Raw genomic sequence first — 24,353 nt, 5'->3', positions numbered from 1 at the left:
ATTACTCCTTTAATTCATAGCGGTACGTCTCTGATTATCACCTAGGAGAGAATGTGCCTTCCAAACTTTTGTGAACATCTAATAAAAAACAAGCTACATCACACATGTGAAATTGCACTATTCTGGTTTAATTGAACATGAAAATAAATCATTTTATGAGTACAAATTTACTCCTCAAGAACGAGAAAACATTAGAAACATGAAAAAGGGCAGCAACAGTAAGGGCAATCATAGGAGCAAAAATTATTAACAGCAATTTCTTTAACACAGATCTGCCAAAAATCATTTGGTTTTAATGTCCAAGTGCACAAATTCTACATCAAGATCAGAAAGACATGCCTCGGGCTGACCTCGCGGATACGCCTGGGCCGATGCATATAGACGGAGTTCGCGGTCCAGCGGGGCACGCGACAGGGCTGCCCGTTGTCCCCGCTACTGTTTGCTCTAGCGGTTGAGCCTCTCGCCATACGACTGCGGAGGGAGGGGGAGAGTTGGGGCATCCCGGTAGCAGGCACGGTACATAGCGTTTCCTTATACGCTGATGACCTATTGATCTATGTACGGGACATCACGGAAGACCTGACCCCCCTCTGGGAGACTTTGACGGACTTTTCTGTGGCCTCGGGATTGCGGGTGAATTGGGATAAGTCCACGATATACCCGCTGCATCCGGATTTGCCCCCACAGGAGGTTCGGCTGGGTGATCAGCGGGTGCCCTGGAGCGCGGAGGCCCCTCGATACCTCGGGGTCCGTCTCTACCACTCCTCCACAGATATGTTCGAGGGTAATCATAACAGGGCATTGGCGGGTATCAGGGCAGCGATCGGATTTTGGAGGAGCCTCCAGTTGGCCCCAATTGGGAGAGTGGCATTGGCCAAAATGATTATGGTTCCACGATTGTTGTATTTCTTTACCAATCTGCCGGTAATCCCGCCCAGAGCCTTTTTTCGGGACCTAGACTCCCTACTCAGCGCACTCATTTGGGGATCCGCCAGACACAGGATAGCCCTGAAAAAATTGCAGTTGCCCACCACACAGGGCGGCTTGGGAGCCCCCTCATTCGAGGCCTACTTCTTGGCAGCACAGCTGCAATGGCTGTCTCACTGGACGGCAGACAGGTACACTGTGGAAACTCACACCATCGCAGGACGGATATCGGTTCCGGAGATCCGTCGCCTGTTCCTCCCTGACACTAAACCAAAACGCACATACCCTCTACAGGTGTCAGTAGCACGCAGGTGCATGCTGCGGATACACCGCATGTCCCCGGGGGCCCCTTTGTACTCCCCTTTACTCACCTTGGTGGGATGGCCCAAACAGGAACACTACTACACAAATAACACGCTTCGCACGTGGACATTGTGTGGCATGACAGAAGTGGGGTCTTTGTTCGAGGATGGGCAACTAAGACCGTTCCGCAGCCTTACGGAAGAATACGATCTTCCCCCGGGGCAATTCCTGCTTCACCGTAAACTCCTAGATAGCTACCGACCATATCAGGACCTAATCAAGGGGGAACCACGCACACACCCAGTTCTCCACATGATCCTACACATGGGAGCAGGACGCCATCTAACTACATGGCTGTATAAAGCCATACGGGAACTGACTAATAAACCACTGGAGACCCTGAGAGCCACCTGGGAGGCAGAAATCGGGCGTGTGCTCCATGAGAGTGAGTGGGAGAGGGCTTTGAAGTACCCTAAGAAGGTCTCAAGGAACGCACGCTTTAAGAATATCCAATATTACATTTTGCACAGGGCCTACTTAACACCCGCGCGCCTCCAACGATTCTACCCCGACACTCAATTCTTATGCCCCAGATGCCATGAACAGAATGCAGATTTCCGACATATGTTTTGGAACTGTTCCATTATAAAAATTTTCTGGCACCACATTCACACTACTTTGGGTACCCTCACAGGGCTGACCTACATGAACACATGGGAGGCCAGCGCCATAGGCGTCTTTCACGCAAGTAAACAGCACAGGGTGCAGACCCGGTTTCTCTCCCTTGCGGTGCTTTTAGCCAAACGCAGCATCGCCATGCACTGGCGCTCCCCCACCGGTCCACCGTTGGGGGCTTGGGTGGGGGCTACACACAAATGGGCGACGGCGGAGGAGGAGACATTGCGGGAGGAGGAGGTGAGAGGGATCCGCAAACACCCTATATCTATGGAATGGGCCATGCTATTATATCAGTTCAAGCGGCTAACCCCGGGAACAGATTCAACAGATGGTTTACCCACACCGTCAGCCCGGCACACGCAGTCACAGACCCTCCCTAACCAATCTCCCGAAATACCGACCACATGACCGCATGGCCAGCCCCAGTATCAGGTATACTGTTGCAGCTCTAGGTCGAACCACATATGATAGGCAACCGTGAGTCACAGAGGAGCCTCCCCCATACGGCGTTACATACCTAGGCAAGAGTAACTGGGGATGTCCTTCCACACCCGTCCCCCAGGTTATACCCCTGTTCCACCCCAGTTCATGTGCCATATCGGGAACCTGAGACAACAGGGTATACGCAATACGATATATCTATACGTTATGCATGCTCCCCGTTGACGTACCACCAGTATACACAGATGAACGGTACCACCATTGGATGTACAATTGACTTAACTCTGCGAAACTTTGTATAATGTACACTGTGTGAAATATGAAAATGGCAATAAAAATAAGTTTAAAAAAAAAAAAAAAAAAAAAAAAGATCAGAAAGACATGCCTCAATTCTCCCAAAAGACCACGATTTTCACAAAACTACTCTACTCTTTCTGAAAACCATCTGCAGGATTAAGTTCAGGCCACCCGTCACAAAACATTATATTCTGCATGTAATCTAGCCCAATTAATTACAAAAATATTGACAAAGCCAATAAGTCTGCCATTCTGTCAGGGCAAGGGTTTAATAAAAGTTGGTGACTGTGTGTTTGGCCTGCTGTCCTCCAAAGAAAATCACATAATGAAGCAAAATTTGGATACAATAATACTGAAGAATGGACGAGGGTCCCTTTGATCAACAGACTGCAATAGCAGAGTGAAGCTGTACCTACATAGCATAGTGTTATGAAAAGGAGTTAGAAGATGTTTTATTAGGGGCTAAATCATCCACACAACAGCACTCCCTAAACAAAAAAACTTAAATCAGCAACGAAAACATTGTTGTGTCAGCTAAGTAAATACATAACCGAGCTCACACTGGCTTTTAATGACAAGTTTTACAAGTTACAAGCAGCATGTTAGGTTGCATCTATAATCAAGCAAAAGGGCTATTTGAAGGTTTCATCATCAAAACTAGAGAGAACTCAAATGGGACAATGTAATAATCCTCGAAATACTATGAACTTGATGGACAGTCCATCCAAGCAATAGCAAATCAAGAAAAGCACATAAAAGTCAATGGCTGTGAAGGCCTCTCTCTCTACTTCTTTTTTAAAAATTATATTTTTATTGGCTTCTACAGATATACATGCAGCGAGGTACATATTACAATATTCAGAATAGCATGAATAGCTTTTGGATGCATTAAACTTTGTTTGCGATATAGTATCTGCGAGTTCTATTTTTGCATATGTCTCAGCCATTTTTGAGTATACAATCAACGTTTTGTAAATAAACATAACGGATTGAATTTACTCTACCATTGCTGCTCATTGGGAACTTTAGGGTACGTATATGTAAAAATCCCACCTCCACCCACCACCAGCTCATCGCAACTCTCGTATCGGTTACATGGAGGTTATTACATGCAGGTGTACTGTTGTGCAGTTTAACTTGTCATAACAGGTAAGTCTCTTGTACACGATGGTCTTTCTACTGGTATTCAGTCATATCAGTAGGGTATATGTACCAAGGTCTTTCTATTGGCATATAGTCATATCAGTAGAGTAAATGTACTGAGTTATAAAAAAATACCCTTAAGTTGGTGATACAAAAGGGTAGAGCCGAGGAAGACGTTCAGTGCCACTAACAAAGTGCCCCAGCTATAGGCAATGTGATGTGTGGTGTTGGAATTCGAACCATTTACCAGCAGCCAAGTGCCACCTAGGGACAGTTGGCGCGTCGGCACTCTTCCAATTCAAAGTGGAGGTGCGGCAGGCTAACACTAATACCAGACTAATGTATTTCCCCGCTGCTCTGTCCGGTTCGGAGTCGAGAGAGGCCCAAGTATGCATATCTCAAGCGTATTGCGTACTGCATGGCCTGAGGTCTCCAAAAGTATGACATTGATCTCTATTCAGTAGAGGGGCAAGACTGCATCATGTGCTGGACGTCGGTCTCTGGTGTGTTGCATTGGGGACATTTATAGGAGGCATCAGGATACATTATAGTCTCCCTTTCAGTCTTATTGTACTTCTTGGAAGAACTAATGTCATGAGAAGTAATGAGCAAAAGGTGTTTACAGCCAGACCAAAAAAGATCAAGCCTTCCACTCCACAACATTATATCAGAGTTGCTTCCCAACATGGAGTTCCCATTATGCAAGAAGGAATCAATGAAAAGGCAAACATTCTCACTAATGACAGTCATGCTCTGCCCCCGAAAATAACTCCTATTTAATAATAAAACACAAAAAACCTATCTTTTCACCAAGTGATGTATTGCAGAAGAATAATTTTACCATTCACACCAGAACCAACACATCTAAAAGCTCACTGGTTTCAAGAAGAAACATGGATACCTGGGGCTTTTGGCAATACTTGTGACAAATAAACTGGGGAAGTTTAACAGCGTTTAATTTCTGTCTACTGAGCCAAAATTGAGTGCAAAACTTCCGTCTGACTCATCTAAGAAGTACAGAAATGCAATCTCCAGCATGACTGACAAGGATTGCCCGCCTCTCTGGGCCTGCATGGTCTTCAAAACCTGTGTCATTGCCTACATGGCTGTAAATACTCTCACACCAGTCTAAGTGGCTGAAAAACTAACCTCCACAGAAGGTACACACAATAAAAGGAGTCACGATGAGGCCTCGAAATGAAGAAATTGATAATAAACAAGCATTGGCAAAGCCAAAGGCTCTGTCTTTAATTTGCTAACACATTCAGCGTTAGCACATTACAGTGAGACACATGAAAAGGAGACAGCAGGAGCGAGTGAAAGGAGTATGGATGTAAAGCAGTCCTTGATGCAGTACAATGCAAGCATTTGAGTGGAGATGAAAGGGTACACCCAAAAAGCAAACAGCATTATGTGAGAGAGGAATACTCCACTGTGCTGAACCAAGTCGTGATTGACACAGTTACAAGCCAATGGGTGAGAGAGTCTGGTGACAGGAAGCCAACGGGTGAGAGGGGAAAACCGAAATCCATGTTAGTGTTAGCAATAGGTCTGTTTGATAGCTGTGCTGTCAACACCCAGAACTAACTATGAAGGGCAATCTTCCAGTTTTCCTTAGTTTCAAACTGCTTTTCGAGTGTCTGTCTCAAGCCCCAAACTCACCAGTGTTAATCATTGTTAAATGCAAGTTAGTTCCAGAACACACATTTGATATTAGCCCAGAGGAGACAGCTTCCCCCAGGGGAGACGGCCCAGTCTCACAGTCTGCTCAACAAAGTGGCATAGTGGGAATGTTATAGGCACTGGAGCAGGCAGACTTGTGCTGTCATGTCAGTTTGCCTACTTAACCAAATTGTTTCATCTTGGGCTAATCCTGTTCTCCCTCTGCCTCTTTTCCCTTAACAACTATTTTGTGAGAAAGTGGTAACACGCTTATTACATGAAATAAGCACACAGAATATATTCTCAGAGCAGACCCCAGAGTGGTTCTCCGTTTTCCGTTTTGTCAAGCTTTATTCAACATATAATCATAAAAGCGTTTTACAAAATTATTCCATCATTATATAGAAATCTGATTCGGAAGGTGTGATTAATACATATGTCGACTTTCAATAAAACTGAACATTAGTTTAAAAAAGACTTCATATTATTAAAAAAAGATAAAAAAATCATGCACAGTTCATTGTCGGGGGGGTCACAACGAGAGTAGCTTCTTCTTGTAAACCTTTGGACTCGGGAGAGACCAAATACAATAGGTAGATAAAAATATTTGCAGCACTTGATCAATGTTTACACTTAAGCTTACAAATTACATAAGGACATTGATTTCGACCTTATTGCCCATGCCCGCCCAAGATATTTTGCAACAGCAATTACAATAGTAGATGAAGTGCTAGTACATAAGATTCTTTCAGCTTCCGCACTCCTACTTGTGCCTTACAACTTGCATAAGGGCCTCAGTCAACCCGACGGGGAGTTGCATAGGCTGGGCAGGCAAATAGCATGTGTGCAACTGATCCTTTGTGGGCCGGGCAAGTGGGACACTTGTCCCTTGATTTAGATCATCTAGACATAAAAGATCTTAAGGGTAGCGAGCCCGCCCTCAACTGGAAGTACAGTTTCCTCTCTAGTGGTTTTGTTATGATGTCCCAGTATGGTTCAAGGTACGAGGTGTGCTTAAATTCTAGGAAGGTTCCTGTCAGTGAGGATGATTCACTATATCTCAAGGTGTTATAAGTGATCACCTCCCAGCATTTTTCCTTTAGGTACTTTTTTGAGGGAAAACTAGCTGTTGTCGGATCTTCCCTGAGCATTCTCAAACCAATGTCAACTAGGATATCTCTAATACCCCGGAGCCAACCAATTTTATGGAAGCTATCAGATTTGATTATGTCCATAAAACCCGCGGCATATGGCTTTAATTCTGGTGTTGTCCACAGCCTGTGCCAGTATAGCACTAGACGTAGTTTTACAATATCTGATATAAACTTTCTTCCAAGATCATAATGTAATGGACACAATGGCGTACTTTGGGGGAGGTTGGTAATGCTACGTAAGAACCTTTTCTCCGACACACTAAGTTTGGATGTGTTCTCAAACCCCCATAGTTCTGCACCATAGAGGGCTGAGCTGACCACTGCCATATCATAAACTTGGAGCACAGGACTAATAGGTTTAGTAAGTGCCTTTCTTGTGCTCCAGTTGTACTGCTCCCGACAATTGCCAGTGCTTGAGTGTTGCCAAGTCAATTTGCTGGTTCCACTTTAACCCCTTCCCCGCTCATGACGGAACCGTTCCGTCATGAGCCACGGTTGGCGTGTGCTCATGACGGAACGGTTCCGTCATGACAATCCTGTTGGCGGCCGCTCCGCCTGCGCGGCGCTGTTTCCCCGCCTGTGCGGGGCGACAACGCAAATGGGCGGAGTCATGACGGAACCGTTCCGTCATGAGCACAGCTCAACTGTGGCTCATGACGGAGCGGCTCCGTCATGAGCACAGGCCCACCGCGCTGCCCCCCTGCCCCCCCCAGCGCTGCAGCGGAATGTCCGCAGCAGCGAAGGGGTTAAGTTACTCTATATGTTTACCCCCAGATATGTGAACGCTCTAACTTGTTCCAATGGTCGGTTATTCATTGAGATGCTACCTTTAAAAGCTCTGTGCGGGTTAAAAGCCATAAATATAGTTTTCAACACATTGACTTCGAGACCACGATCGGAACAAAACTTTTCAAAAATTAACAGGGCTCGCTGGAGCCCACTCGGGGTCTTCAAAATTATCATTGTGTCGTCTGCAAACATTAAAATTGGTATTTTAACACCTGCTAAAATCGGGGGATCAGTATACACGGGTGACATGCAGTCAACTATTCCATTGATGAACAGGGAGAATAAGGTGGGTGCCATGGCACAGCCCTGGCGCACCCCTCGTTCTACTGGAAACGAGCAGGTAACCATGCCCTGGGATCCCCAGTGAATTTTAGAGTAATTGGCCTAGTGCAGTCTCATTATAAGTGTGTTCTTTGGGCAACCCCAATTCCTGCAACATCACCCACAAGCTGGAGTGGGGCACAAGATCGAACGCAGACTTTAAATCTACGAAGGCAGCATATATGCTGCCTTTGCCCAGGACCACTGTTTTCCAGAGTAATAGAGTAAACCGGAACACCTGATCAATGGTACTGGTGTATGCCCGAAACCCAACCTGCAGGGGGGTCAGTATACTATATTCATCTATCCATTCGTTGATCTTATTGAGGATCATCCTACCCACAATCTTTTCAATGAGTCTATCAAACTGATAGGTCGGTAATTCCCCGGTAGTGAGACGTCTCCTTTTTATACACAGTGATTATTTCAGCTCCTTTCCAAGAGTCCGGTACGGGGGCACCTTGAGCAACTGCGCTGGCCTCTAGAGCAATGCATCTTCCCCATCTTGTTTTGTCATGTAAAAACACATCGGCGGGAACACCTCTGGACCAGGCCTCTTCCGCCTGCTACTGCTTCAAAGGCTAACACAACATCATTCATGTTAAAAACCTCTTCTACATAGAATGCATAACTGGGGTCACCCATGTTATTCGCAATTGGACTTCGTGCATATTGGGGTTTAAAATGTTTGACCCAATCTTCCTTCATGACATGGTTTAGCAGTTGTTCGGGTTGTCCCCCACGATCCCATTTTATAATATTCCAGAACAATTTGCTATTATTCTGGATACTAGCCTCTTTAAGGTCCTACCATCGTTTCTCATCCCAGGAGCGTTTAGATTTGAACATGGAACTCTTATATGCCTGCACGTACCAGAGCAGGGTTCCCATCTTTAATCACATTCCCAAGGTGCGCTCCTGCCTGCCTACATTCCTTGTTATACCAGCGGCAGGGCTTCTGGCCTAATGATTTCTTTGGCTTACAATACTTAACAAAGTAGGTTCTCATATGCTTAAAAAAGTTTTCATGAGACTGGGTGACAAGGTCCAGTGGGTCGCTGGTGGACAAGATATTTTCTAACTCTAATAGGATATTATCGATGTCTTTGAAAATACTATCCAAGATCGCAGGATTTTCTACTATTCATTCCCATTTAAGATGTCTCATGTCATTGGTGGGAACAACATCCTGAGAATACAGTTCGACCTCTCCCCCATGTGATGGCTCGTGCTTCCACTATCTAAAGGTTGCACATAGGGGATTGTGATCGCTTTCGGGGCGATCTCTAACAACCATGTAATCGATTGTGTGTCAAAATTTTAAATCCATAAGGATGTAATCTATCCTGCTCTTACTATATCCATTGTTAAATGTATTCGCCCCCGATCTGTCTTGGGGTGTCCTGCCATTTAATGCCCTTAGCCCTTTCTCTAAACAGATGGAATTTATCTGAATGACTACTTCCGTCCACTTTTTCACTGGGTCAAGTTCCAGTTTCGGGATATCCCACTGGGCGTCTTCTTCGTCAGAAAGTTGCCATTCTGCAGTGGCAAGTGGCTCGAAGGTTGAATTAAAATCACCCACAATAATAGCATTGGTATCCATTTAGTATAACTCGAGAAATTCGCCCAAAGCCGCTAAAACTTGGGATTTTCCTCCTCTGGTTCCCCTCACGTAAATGTTATAGATGTCAATGCTCTTGAGCGGATCTAATTTTAGCCTGAATACCTGTATGTCATTACTCTTAGAGGGGAGCTCCTTTATACTAATGTCTAATTCTTGGCAGACCCATATGGTCAAGCCTCCTGAGGGCCGACCTTTTGCTCCTTTTGTTGCCAGGAAATGATCATTTAAAAAACCTGCACAGTGTTGTGGTGCCAGGAGCCATGTCTCCTGGAAGAGACAAATGTCAAAACAATTGATAAAAGCAAACCATTCCGGGGATGAACATTTAGAACTCAGCCCGCAATGTTCCATGATATCAGTGTGCCTCTGCTAGTTGTGGGATAAGTACTCGATAGGGCGTGTGGTTCCGCTATGGGGATTTGACTTGACTCACTCGGACACGCTAACTGAGGTTGGAATGGGGATACCATTTGAATGGCCTTGGCGGGTCTATTAGTGCAATTGGAATTTGTGACTGTGTGGCTACCTTTAGGGACTGTCAAATTACCAGTACTTCCAGTAGCGTAACATGTACTCGCTAAACCATTTGGCTCCCCTGAGGAGATCTGACTGGGCTCATACTGGGACGCTAACTGGGTTTTGGGTGGTGGTACCATTTGAGTAGGCTTGGCAGTACTATTACTGCAGTAAGAGTTCGTATCTCTATAGCTACCCTTGAGGACTGTTGAATTACCAGCACAACCATGGTATAGTCCGGGCTCTCCTGCCAGTCAGTCATTACATTCTAGTGTGGAACTACCCATCCTGCCTATTTGTGGCTGCCCAGGGTGGTAACTGGTCTGTGTTACAGGTGGGAGCCTCCTTAGCTGGATGGATGACGAGTCAGGGGAACAAGTTCTAAATTCAAGGGCAAATAGGTTTTCGGCCAGCTCCTCCCTCTGGAAGGTTAATTCTATGCAGTCCGGTCGATTGGTAGGGGAAGTAAGTCTACGCGCCTTAGTGATATCTTCTCCAATCACTTAGCGATATCCCTTTACATGGGGTATCTAGTGTGTTGCCTGATTGGTCAGTGAATCCACACTTTCTATACTTTTGCTGGGATCCAACTTTGGCACATTCACCAAATATATCCTATGACTATTGTGTACTTTAGCAATACCCTGGTCCCACCTCCCTTCTTGGGTACTATGCTGATTGTTTGTGAGTAAAGGAGTGTTAATGTCAGTGCTCCTATCGTGCGATGAGTGACTTTTTGGTGTTTCTGTATTACGTAACCATGGGGTGTTACAAGTAGTGGGGTACATTATTAGTAGTAGGGCACAATGGTAAGGATGGTAAGGACTTTTTCTGCTTAGTCACCACGCTTAACAATTGGGTAGCTTTATTCGGACCACCAGTGTTTAGTGGGGCACTTGGTTTTGCCTGAGCAGTTAGTTGGCTAAGTGGAGGGGGGTTAATAGCTCCATAAATTACACAATTTAATCCTAGGGACCCTCCTTCAGACAAGAGCACAAAGGCCACAGTCAAATTCTCTATCAATGCCCTCATAGTCCCAATTTGGTTTCGGAGGGAGTGTACCACATGGAGTATATCCTGCAAATCTGGTGTTTGCATTACAACCGGTTCTGTGGTGTTATCTGGAGATGGTACGGGGCTGCATAATTCCCTCCCCTTGGATATTTGACAATATAGCATACCTATTCGTACAAGTTACTATAGTCTCATAAATTTGGGGATGACTACCATCTAATTCTGCAAGGCTGGAAGCGCTATCCGGGGAATCATCCTCCCTAGCTAGATTTGTTTGACTCACTCCCTTAGTAACCTTGGAACCTTTTTTGCACGTTGTGAACATAGCAGGGATAGCAGGGTGCTTGTCTGAGCCTACACACGAAGGTTGAGCTAAGCAGGGGAGAGACTTGTTCCCGTGTATGTTCAAATTTGGATCCAATACTAGAATGTCCTCACATTCTTCAATTAACGTATCTATACGGTCCAATACACAATTGTTACCAGGATGCTTAGTTGCCTTCCTTGCCTTTTCCCCTTTATTAGTTCTACCCACGTTACAGCCCTCCCCCCCACCTTCCATCAACTTTCTCTTCCCCATGACAAGGAGGGTAATTGCGATTACGTAGGTTGACTCTTCAGACTTTCCCAACAGTAGTTCAGTCACTGGCCAGATTTAGACTATAAATGAGTATAAGTAGGGAGGGTGGACACACAGTACCTCTCAGTTCGTGGTTAGGCTCATAGCACTCCAGCTCCAGATGGCAAACAAAAGGGGGGTGGACCTGTCTTGCCTCTTCCTGGCGATGACGGGCAAGGACGGGCCCGCCATTGGCCTGGGCGCCGCACGCGCGCATCCCGCGCCGCGGTGGAAGAGGCAGCGCTATAAGTGCGGTGGCCACGCCTCCCCCTCACCAGCGGCACTTGATGTTGGGGCAAAGGGTTCTGGGACTTGTAGTCCATCGTGAGGGTGATAAAGCGCTGTGGGTGTCAGGAAGCGCAGCCGGATGTAGACGCTGGCACTCCAGTCCCCTCTGGTCCAGCAAGTTGATGGCAATACCCTCAGGCAACAGGGCAGGAACAACAAAGCAGCAGCGGTGGGACTCGCGCCGCGGTGGGAGAGGCAGCGCTATAAGCGGAGTGGCCACGCCTCCCCCTCACCAGCAGCACCTGATGTTGGGGCAGAGGGTGCTGGGACTTGTAGTCCGTCATGAGGGTGATAAAGCGCCGTGGGTGTCAGGCAGCGCAGCTCGATGTAGCCGCTGGGACTTCGGTCCCCCTCTGTTCTAGCAAGCTGATGGCAATACCCCAGGCAACAGGGCAGGAGCAACAAACCAGCAGCAGTGGTTCTCATTCATGTACGATTATATTCAATCATACTTTCATGGCAAATTGATTATAGCTGACGTAGAATCAGCATGTCGTCTGCTAATTTCTCTGACTGATGAAATATCTTAACACACTATTCCAGCCTCAGGTTCTATTCTTGCTCTGACACTGTGATTACAATGAAGATGTGAGAAATCCTGGAGTGCTGGAAAATAATTCCTGAAGTCATATATATATATATGAAATATGTGAAAATAATTACACTTTTTAACTGTGAGTCTGGAGCTATGTGTGTTAAGTTTCAATCCAACTTTCTTACTACGTATACGCAGACACTTGCTAGCACTTTTACATCTAATTTAAAGTACTCCCGACCCTGACATCTGCCCTGACCAGAGGAATAATTAAAACGGTGATTGTCCAAGATGGACAATTTGGCCGCATGGAGAGGCCAAAATTGAAATCATATCTCCTGGTTCCAGTTTCCAAATTGGTCACAACACTACACCCAGATGTGTAGGGGGCTTCATTTGGAGTTGCAGTAGTAGACTGTGAGGCATTTTATCTTGGCTCTGGGGACATTGGTGGTAATTGGGCTGTATCTGTGAAAGGGTATTCTTGTTATTGGTGTCACAGAGCCAAAGATACCGTTTGGCACTAATTGGGTGACTAAGTCATTTCCTTTGTTTTCTTGGCTCTCTAAGGATAAAACTCACATGTCTTCAAGGCTATCTCAAGGATGTGGTGGATGGGTTGGAACACACTCAGTAAACTCTATATTTATTCATGCTCATATCTTTCAAACATGGGGCATTAGAGGAGTGCAGTATGGAATGAAACATCAAAAAAGACACAATGCAACTCATATCCCCTAAAGACTTCTGATGGCTCCCCAAGCATAGTGTCTCCACTTGCTCCGTGTCCTGTGAATTGATAATGGAAAGCTGTTCAGTTTTTATAAAGCACCTCGAAACTAGTATTCTCATTATAGTTCCCCAAGATCAGGAACTACATGCCTCTGTACAGAAGAGCTGTGGTATCTCTTCTAAATTATGGTTAAAAAAAACAAACAGATCTTCAAGGTAGCACCTTATCTACCACCACAATGCTCCTTGAGCTCTTTGGACCAGTAAGCACTTCAAGGAAAAAACCCTGGCTCCTCCTCTTGCCACTGCAGAAAAGTCTGAATCCTTCCAACTTTCCCGCTCCACTACCACATTGGTTCTCCTTGCCTGCTACTATGTACTGCTTGCTTTTACTTCCAAACATATACATACATGGCTGCATAGAAAGATTTAATTGCCTCATCACTTCCTCATCCCAGTTTTTGTGCCATGAGGGATGTTTACACACTAGAGACAGGCACTCCACTATCTTTCTAAAGAGGAAATACATTAAAATCCTCCCTTGAGGTATGCCTTTAAAGGACGATCTCTACTAAGGTCTGTCTCCTTTGGGAGGAAGTCATCCTGGGTTCCTTTCCCTGGATGGGAATTCCTGCTTACTTTGCGGGTTCTTTTGCGGCGTTTCTCCTTGCAGTTGATTGTTGTTTTGGCTTTTGCTGATTTCGTGGGCCCTTCTAGGCTTGTGGTCTGGTTTATACTGGCTTTGTGTGCACCCAAGCCACCCTAGTGTTTGGGTATGAGTGGTGCTGGTACTTTTGTTTGACCTGACCTTTTTATGGTTGTGGCTGCTTTTCTGGATGTTGCTGTCAACACTTGATGAATGTGGATTCTTCATACCCTCCCCAGGACAGTGGGCTGCAGGGTTTGAATCTTCCCCTATGTATACTTCATGCTAGGCTTGGGGCCACAGTGTACACGTTTACTGTGATGCACTGGAGTCCCCACTGATTGAAGACAGATGAGGGCCCCCCTCTATTTTTTCTTCCTGAGGTGCAGGATTGGTTTGGGATTCTCACTCTTCTCCCTTCTTGGCCTGCTGGATGTTCCTATTTCTCACGATCTCTTCTTGGTTATTGTATGTCCCAACCCCCCAGCTCCACTTGTTGGAGATGGTGTGATGCTCTTATGATATTTGAACTACTCTTCACTTTTTTCTTATTGGCCTGGGGCCAGGTATGGGTTAGTTCTGCTGTATGATGCTGTGTGCTCCCTGCTGGCTTGGGCTGGGGGATTCCTGTCCCTGTGTGCAACACTGGGGCCCCTACATTGACGGAGAGATAAATGCCCCTCCTTTGTTGTAGGGTTTTGGCCAGTCTTGGGCTTCCCCTTGTGCTCATTGCTGACCCAGTTCCATGGCTTTGTGTACCCCTGTAAGTTGGAGGTTTTGTAGATCTGTTTCCTCTGTTTGTCCTCTCCTACACCGTGCACCCAGCCCCAATACACTAAAGCCTGTCTGGGAGGTGGTCACACCTCCTTGTGACAGGAAACCTATTGTCCAGTCGTCCCCTGCCGAAGTTTCGTCCAGCAGCAGGAGGGCAGACTCGTGTCTGTGGCTGGCAGCATCCATTTTGTGATGCCAGGGCTTGTAAAGCTGGTAGCGGGTGTACTGGTGCAGTCATATTTCTACCTCTAGTAGGGTGGAATCATATCTCCCACACCAGTTACTGGTGTGGAGGTATGATTTCAAGGTGTTTGACACCAAACACGACATGTTTCCATGCAGCCGTTTTAAAGTTAGCATTTACAGCGAGGTTATGATGCACTTAAGAGTATATGGTTGGCTGCATTACAAACAACCCCGGAAAAGAGGTTCTGAAGGCTGCAGAGGGGCTCTGCTCATGCATGGGCACCCTCTCACATAAAACCCACCACCCTGCCTTCAGGATTGATAAGGCCGGCCATAGGGGTGACTGATATGTGCAGTGATATGGATAGATATAGTGAACCTATATCTAAGTAAAGGGTGCATACACCACCTTACACAGGCTGCTGTAGTAGACCTGGTGTGTCATTTTGAATGGTCTTCCAGGGGTGGCATAATACATGCTGCAGCCCCTGAGAGGCCTCTGGGGTACCTATGCCCCGGGTATATAGTATACCATATACTAGGGACTTATAAGGGTACCCCAGAATCCAACCTGAAGTGTACCAGAATTTCGGGCAATTCCGCGTTCTCCACGGAACGCAAAATTACCCAAATTCCGCGAGAGGAACAGAATTTACTGCCCAGGCCTAATCAGGATTGGGGTAAGTAAAATCAGAAAAATAGAATCACCCATTAGATGAAGCATTGCAGCACTCAAGATAGAATGGCTAACAAAGCAAGAACCCTTATTCCTGTATACTTACTGGCGAGGGGCTGCCTTGGAATAATGGTGCACTGTATATGCCACTCTTCACATATTGCCTGTAATGAAAAAAGTGACATAGAGCAAATTGGTACTATGTACAAAACCCACAGTTTATCCACTTACACTTAGTCTTTAGTACATAAGGGCGCCTGTTGGAGAGCTACCTCTCCAGGTAAAGAAAAGACTGGCTTCTGATTCACCGGGAACAACCACAATGATAAATACATGAACCCAACATCCAATGAAAGTACTTTTATTCATGATTACAAGCACTCCAGTCACGTTAATATTTTAACAATGGTCATTTATAATTTTTCCACATTTCACAAGAAACAATTTATTTTTACCTCTTCCCTGAAAGTGTTTTTCAGTTCCATTATTTTCTGTGCAGGAGTTACACATTCTACCCACCTTGTACGGGATTTGTGCTTACAAGGAAAGGAATACCTAGTTTATTAAAAAGTTCCATCCTTTGAGCAACTCAGAGCCATGTGTCTATAAGAGTGACTGCCTGTAGGATGCAGTACCACCAGGTTGCTAGGAAAGAGCATGTGCAAGATCTGTGGGAGAATGGCCCCTTATAAGGATGGTACCTCCTGTATGAAGACGTGATGCCATAAAAACAGCTGTGCCATCCCACTGGGAGCCTGGCACCCTTAACTGAGGCAGGGCTTCCAGTAAAATGTATACGAGGAGGAATGTACTAACTGAGGTTGCACCAGCTCACCAAAAGACTGCCCTATTCATAGAGGTTAGTGTTAAAAAAGCAGGTAAAGCAAGGAAAACTTTCTTCGTCAAAGGAAGGGACTTACAGAATCACGTGTCACAACAGTAACTCTTTGAAAGAGACACGTTTGTACACTTACATTAAGTTTCATATAGAGGGCAACATATTGGCAGTATTGTCATCTTTTTCAAAGGACTCCTGCTGATTTACCATTCTACTGTCAACAACATGGAGGCTCCCTGTAAAGATGGCTGCAAGATCATAAACTGAAAAAGTTCTTTATTCATATCACGGTGCCTTCCAGCTTTCTTCAGTTCTCATGAACACGGTCCCTTTCCACATTTCATACCAATACATTCTGACCCTACATTCCACAGTCCCTATGGTCATTACATGGATAATATTCTTTCACTCTACATATCTCCCTCCTTACATAATGAAATAAAATAACTTAAAACTAACATCCCAAATTGTATATTCTAGAATAAATATATATACTGCAACTGATATATATATATATATATATATATATATACAAAAAACATATAACATAAATTAATGACCCCCTAGGTACAACTAGTCCAGGATACCTCACTAGTTTACATACATTCCCTAATCCCCACACTGATCCATATTCTAATACCACCACACTCTGCTTCACTTTCATCACCTTGAGAGGAGGAGAAAACTTGTTGTCACCCTTCCTAACCACAGTTCCCCTTTTTACTACAGCCCAGTCGTCGACCTTCACACTCACATTTTGTACCCCTTTCCTAACATTATATCACTGCTTGGATTTCTTTTGTACTTCAGGGACTCTATCTTTAATTGCCTTCTCATCAACCCACACACAGTCTTTACTCTTTTACCATAGAGGAACGTCTTGCCTCCCAGGCTCTCTCCCTTTGAGAGATACAAACGTTAACACTCTTTTTACTGAGCGGGGTGATATTCTACGTGCCCAAACCAGTTCTCTCAACTCTCTCCTGCAAGGATTACCATTAGCCAAAGATAGCTCAATGGAATTCACGACTAGACAATTAATTCTTTTCACCAATCCATTGGCTTGAGGTCTCAACAGAGCCACTGTCTCATGCACAATTTTGTTAAGAGCTCTGACAGCATCCACTTTGATATTTTTGGTGTTACATTTCCCTTCAAACACTTTCCACCTTTGAACAATGATTTAATGGTTTATAATCAGTCCTGACTTTGAAAGGTAGACCCCACACTTCATACTTAAAATGCTTGACTTTTTTGTGTTGTACCCTAATAACACAGAAGAGCTTCCCTCTATTACAGAATATAAGGTCTCAGCATTTTGTGGATGTGTTGAAGGAAATCCTTTCCCCATTCTTGTCCACCTGTCACTTGCATTAGTACTGCTTCAATTCTATATTGTTACCATTAGTAGTAATGCAGGTTTTAGCTGAAACATCAAAGAGTCTTAGTGTAGGTGTCAGTAATATGCCTTTTTTACCTTCGCAAAAATACTTTCACATTCACTGTTCCATTCAATGATAGCATTTTCTTCATCAGTACCCTAAGAGGCTCTACAAATTCAGTAAAGTTTTGTCTACAAAATTAAAGCAATATTCTGCTCCAATTATGATTTTAATTGATCCTTGTTGTCAGGCTTTGGTGCATCTCTTATTGCTGTTACAATACTTTTCTTGGGCCTTTTTCCATCTTTCAAATTTCATGTCCTAGGTAAGTAACTTTGTAAGACATTGCTCTTTTTTATACATCAACCCACATTTCCTTAGGCATTTCTTTACTTTCTCGAATACTTCATTATATTCAATTCCATTTTCCCAATAATGACACTGTTATCTTGGAAACATTAAACATTATAAAGTCCCTCAAACATTTCTTTCAGCCCTTTAGAACTCCGATGAGGCAGATGCGAATCCAAAAGGCATTCTTAAGCATAGAAAGGCACCCATTGCTGCCACAAATAATGTAAGATGTTTCAAATCTTCATGTTGAGGGATTTGATGCTAAGCGGCAGACATATCAATTACACTAAATACTAACCCTCCTCCCATAGCAGGTAACATTTTTGATATGTTTGGAGGTGGTTGCCTGTCCACCCACATGTTTCTGTTTAGATCACAAAGGTCTATGCACAACCAAATCTTTCCGCCTTCCTTTGGTGCCACCACCACAGGTGAGAACTATTCTGTAGATTATATGGGTTCAATGATTTTGAGTTTGAGCAACTTGTCCAACTCTTTCTGTAAAGGTCATCTAATCAGATGTATCTGGCCTTATGGGTACAGCATTCTTCTTTAATATTATTCTGTGTGAAAAACCGATGAACATCCCTAATTCCTCCATAAATACCTCCAGGTATCTTTTTTATAGCTTCTTCATATGCCTCTAACCCTTTGGGTTTTTACATCTAATACATTAGCAATCATTATGGATTTTTCAGCATTTGGGTTTAGAACTACCATTAAGTCCTTCTGATGACACCAACCCAACAAGTTGGATCCATAGTTTGTCACATAAACTGGTCCATACACAGCCTCTTCTTCTAAGTCAATTGTCATCCATCTCATGCCCAAGATCTCTATTAACTTCGCCCCATCACCTACAGCTCTTATACCATATCTAGCGCATTTAGTTTACGATCTCTTCCCCATGTCTGATGATAAATATCCTTAAATATCAAAGTATTGAGACTACCTGATTCTACCAACATTCTTACTGATTGATGGTCGAGGTAAATACCACAATGAGGTTTTTCAAATTTGTCTGTGCTTCACTTTTTTTATCTTCTTTACTGTGGGGGTCCTTGCCTTCTCCCCATTGTCACATTCACCTACACCCTGTATATGCATTTGTTTTTCCTCTAAGTTTTACACTAGTTCCTGTACAATTTCAAAGACATCATCATTTTTTTAAATGTGTGTCATTCTGTTTGTTACGCTACAAACTTTAGCAAAATGTCTGCTTTGTCCTCAATTGTGATATCAGACATCTTTTGCTGCACACAACATATTTGAAGCAATATGACCAGGAGCCCACAACAATACCATTTTATTTCTCTAGAAGATGCCTGTTTGGATTTTATGCTGTAGTTTTTGATCTTTCTTACTTCTTTCACTAAAGAACTTATAGTTTGCATGATAGCTGTCTTTTCCAAAACAGTGACACTTTCTTTATTCAGTGTATCAATTTCCTTAAACCAAATTGCAGTATGTTCTATCCTTTTAGCAATCTGAGTAGCTTCCTCCAATGTAGGGTCCTTGGTTAATAATATTTCCTTTATCCTCTTGTTATTTGTGCACATGACAATTTGATACCTTATAAGAGAATCACATAGATCACCAAATTGGCAATGGTTACATTCACAACATTTCATATCCTTAGGATGCTTAAACAGATCCTTCCTTATATTCCAGCTTTTGCCCCAAAAATTGTCATCCCTGCGCTTATTCTTTCTAAGGTTGACTACTGCAATACTTTATATCTCAACATGCAGCAACAACATTTAAATAACCTGCAGATTGTGCAAAATGCTGTCGCCAGAATGGTAACTGGGATTCCCAAACATCAAACGGCGGCTCATGCCACCAAACATCTTCACTGGCTGCTTGTCAGGCAACGTATCAAATTCAAAGCTGTTTACCTTGCCCATAAGGCCATGCACGGAGAGTTTCTCAGGCATGCCTTTCAATTGTATGTTCTAGAAAGATGCTTGGGACGTTCGGGCAACCAAAAAATTTAGTTAACAGATTCAGGAGAACCAACTGTGGATATTGAGGCTTTGTTAACTCCACTGCCAAAGAATCAAACACACTTCCTCTTTCCATTAGATCAATACTAAACCTTCTTTATTTTAGGAGAAATGTAAAAACTTGGTGGTTACCTAAGTAAAACTTTTTTCTATCAATCCCACCCTTGGACCAGCACTTTGATACCTTTGGGTAATTGTTCGCACTAAATAAATTCCTTTAACATAACATAAAGACAACCCTCTTAATGAAGTTACGTAGGATATAATGTCTTCATGTAACTTTTGCATCCGTGAGAAAAATGTATTATGTTCAAAAACTACATTCACCTTCGTAGTGGAGCGTACATCCAACATTTATAGACAATTCATAGACTTTGTTTGGTTGCTCGTCACCCATGTCTAGTGAAATCTCTGGCAAATGTGCATATATTCTCCTCCCTTCCATCCTTATATGATGAAGTACAATCATCTGTTTTCCCAATAAAAACAAATATTTCACCACCAATTGCTAAAATATACGTAAAAAAACATTTGTTCCACTGTTTCTTCAGAATACATGGGTCACCAGGCATGTAAAGAAATGTGGGAGGAGGTGCCATACCTTGAACTCCCATACTTGCAAAGTTATCACTAGATTATAAAATAATTAATTAAAATAAAAAAATTATCCAAGTCAAAAGTAGAAATTACCACAATAAACTAAAATAACACATTTGTGGTTTTTACAATATGAGCAGTGCACTCCAGGAGGATATGTCTGTCTGAGTAGATTCTGAGCCATCTCTGCTTGTTGTAGTCATATCTCGTTGTGTATGACTTAGCCTTTCCTCTTTGCAGACCTCAAATTGCTGCTAGGGATCGTTCCTCCAATAGGTACCAGCAACTGATCAGTGCATTGTGAGGACCACTGACTCCAGTCACACAGCTAGAGTTCGAACGTGAGTTTTTTTTTCCTCAAGGTCTTTTCTATAAATGTGTGCAATATTTTCATACAGTTAAAATGCTCGTAAAGAGTTGGATTCCACAGCGGGGCATTGTGACTTCCACTTTACAGGGCATTACACAAAGCAGCGATATGTCACAACTGAGTTCATGTGGCTCGTGCGACAGCACGTGATAATCTCTAACGTTCTCCTACTTATAACTTCTTTTTTTTATAACAGTGTGAGATGTTATGTTTTGAACACAACTTGATGTGTGCCACCCATAACATAAGCTCGTACTCCCATGTAACTAAATGCACAAGTTACTTACCTTCGGTAACGATATGTCTGTAAGAAACATTAGTTAGTTAGATTCCTTACCATAGAATATCCCCAGGCGTCAGGCTGGATCCGGAAAGATTTTTCATCAGCAGTACCCCTGCGCGTCAGAAGGCGTCGTCTGCGGCTCCGCGTCCATCGTTGGCATCGTGATCGCTGGAATGACATCGTCGGAGTACTTAGACGCCGCCCTCACGCGCTGACGTCAGTTCTGTACATAGCTTTCCACGCCAGGAACGCAGAGCCATGCAAGAAACCGACACTGGTGCCATGAAACTAGGGCCCTGAAAGGGATGACCTTAACCCTAGATGTCGGTTCGCAGAGCGGGGAGGATGGGTGGGGCGGAAAGGAATCTAACTAACTAATGTTTCTTACAGATATATCATTACCGAAGGTAAGTAACTTGTGCATCTGAAAGAAATACGTTAGTTAGATTCCTTACCTTAGAATAGATACCCCAGCAATACCAACCCCGGTGGTGGGTCTGCGAACCAATAACACACCAGGAAGTCCTGGAGAACGGAACGGCCAAAGAAGCCGTCTCTCCGGACTTGGCTGTCCAGGCAGTAATGCTTGGCAAACGTGTGCAGCAAGGCCCACGTTGTTGCCTGACAAATGTCCTGCAAAGGGACTCCCCGTCCCAAGGCAGTAGTAGCCGCTGTGGCCCGAGTGGAATGAGCCCTCAGCCCCACAGGAGGATCCTTCTTAGCCAAGGAATAACAGACCTTAATACACAAAACGACCCACCGAGAGATGGTTCGCTTGTGCACTGCCTGCCCCTTCTTAGGGCCTACTTAGCCAACGAAGAGTTGGTCGTCCACCCAGAACTGTTTTGTGCGATCCAGATAAAAGGAGAGCGCACGTTTTGGGTCCAGACGGTGGAGCCTCTCTTCCTCTTTTGAGGGATGCGGAGGCGGAAAGAAGGTGGGTATGGTAACGGACTGCCCGATGTGAAAGGCAGTAACCACCTTAGGAAAAAAAGAAGGGCGAGTCCTCAGAACAACCTTGTCCTGATGGACAGAGAGGAAAGGAGGTTTAGAAGAAAGAGCCTGGAGCTCACTCACTCTTCTGGCAGAGGTGATGGCAACCAGGAAAGCAGTCTTGAGAGCCAGAAGACGAAGAAGACAGTTATGAAGTGGCTCAAAGGGAGCGCACATCAGATAAGTTAACACCAGATTCAAGTCCCACTGAGGCATTACGAAGGGAACAGGAGGAAACATGTGAGATATGCCTTTCAAGAATCTATTTACAACAGGGGACTTGAAAAGAGAAGGCTGATCAGGGAGCCTCAAGAAGTCTGAAACAGCTGAAAGATATCCCTTGATGGTGCCCAGAGCAGAGCCCTGCTAGGCCAGGGAAAGAAGAAAGAGGAGAACATCAGAAAGAGGGGCGGAAAGGGGATCCACAGCCTTTGCTGTGCACCATGCCACAAATTTGTTCCACCTGCAGGCGTATACCGTTTTAGTGGAGGGACGCCTTGCTGCCAGAATGACATCACAGACTTCAGGAGGCAAGTCAAATGGCATCAACTGCCGCCGCTCAATCTCCACGCATGGAGGTGGAGGCTGGACAGGTTCGGGTGGAGGACCATCCCCTGCTGCTGCGACAGAAATTCCTCCTGAAAAGGCAGTCGAATCGAGGGATCGATTGACAGACTGAGTAGCTCGGGATACCAGTATCTTCGTGCCCAATCCGGAGCCACAAGGATGACTTGGGCCCGGTCGCGCCTGATCTTCTTCAGCACTCTGGGCAGAAGTGGTTTAGACGGAAAGGCGTATAACAGACCGCAACTCCACTCGCGACGAAAAGCGTCTCCGAGCGAGTGCCGCCTTGGAAATTCCAACGCGCAGAACTGACGACATTGCGCGTTCTCTTTGGTGGCGAATAGATCTAACCAAGGCTCTCCCCACTGCTGAAAGAGACCTTGCGCCACGTCCCGGTTCAGACGCCACTCGGGATCCATCATGCACCGGCGGCTGAGTTTGTCCGCCCTGGCGTTCAGAGAGCCTGCCAGGTGTTGAGCCACCAGGGTGATGCCCTGATGTTCCAGCTATGTCCAGAGGTGCAGAGCCTCCTGACAAATGGTCCACAACCCCACCCTGCCCTGTTTGTTGCAATACCACATGGCGGTGGTGTTGTCCGTGAACACCTGCACTACACTTCCTCGGACAGAGGGAAGGAATGCCTTCAGTGCAAGCCGGATCGCCCGCAGCTCCAATAGGTTGATATGGAGCCGGGACTCCGCCGGAGACCAGAGGCCTCTGATCTCCGCCTCTCCCATGTGGACCCCCATCCCAGGAGGGACGCATCCGTCACCACTACGTGCACCGGTTGGGGTAGGGAGAGGGATCTGCCACTGACCCAATCGCGGTACGTGAGCCACCACTGCAACTCTCTTCCAATGCCCTCCGAGATCAGGACGTGGTCGGACAGGTTGCCCTGATGTTGAGCCCACTGAAACTTCAGGTCCCACTGCAGAGCCCGCATCCGCCACCTGGCGTGATGTACCAGCAGGATGCAGGAGGCCATCAGACCCTGCAGCCATAGGGCCATCCTGACCGAAACTCGGGATAAAGGCTGAAACATCGGAATCAGAGCCTGAATATCCCAAACCCGCTGTTCGGGAGGATAGACCAGAAACTGCGCTGAGTCCAGAACCGCTCCAATGAAGAGGAGCTTCTGGGAGGGACTCAGATGTGACATCGGCACGTTGATGGAGAACCCCAGCGAATGCAGGAGGTCGGCCGTAGTCTGGAGGTGGGAGATGACTGTTCGGGGCGAGCCCACCTTCAACAACCAGTCGTCGAGATAGGGGAAGACTGGAACCCCTAATCTACGCCGATGAGCTGCGACCACCGCCATCACTTTCGTGAACACCCGAGGGGCGCTGGTGAGGCCGAAGGAGAGCACGGTAAACTGAAAGTGCTCGTGGCCTACCGTGAACCGTAGGTAACGCCGGTGGGTCGGCAGGACGGGCATGTGGAAATAAGCGTCCTGGAAGTCCAACGCTACCATCCATTCTCCAGGGTCTAGGGCAGCAAGAACCTGAGCCAAAGTCAGCATCTTGAACTTCTCCTTCCGGAGGAAGGCTTTGACGCTCCTGATGTCCAAGATTGGGCGTAGGCCCCCTTTGCCCTTCTTGGGAACCAGAAAGTAGTGGGAGTAACAACCTCTTCCTACTT

General features: G+C 45.3%; 1 protein-coding gene across 1 annotated transcript in view; it reads right to left on the bottom strand.

The window, feature by feature from the left end:
- LOC146858828 (uncharacterized) overlaps nt 1–24,353 on the bottom strand; it is a 1,229,505-nt gene that overhangs the window by 203,490 nt on the left and 1,001,662 nt on the right. The window contains exons 29-30 of the mRNA XM_085647127.1: nt 19,205–19,474; nt 15,435–15,492 (exon numbers count right to left, since the gene is read on the bottom strand). Coding sequence (XP_085503253.1) covers nt 15,435–15,492; nt 19,205–19,474 — 328 coding nt within the window. The remainder of the gene's footprint in view (nt 1–15,434; nt 15,493–19,204; nt 19,475–24,353) is intronic.

The sequence above is a fragment of the Triturus cristatus genome, chromosome 3_2 (genome assembly GCF_964204655.1).
Source record: "Triturus cristatus chromosome 3_2, aTriCri1.1, whole genome shotgun sequence".
NCBI classification, from domain to species: Eukaryota; Metazoa; Chordata; class Amphibia; order Caudata; family Salamandridae; genus Triturus; species Triturus cristatus.
This window is presented reverse-complemented; position numbering and strand designations above follow the sequence as displayed.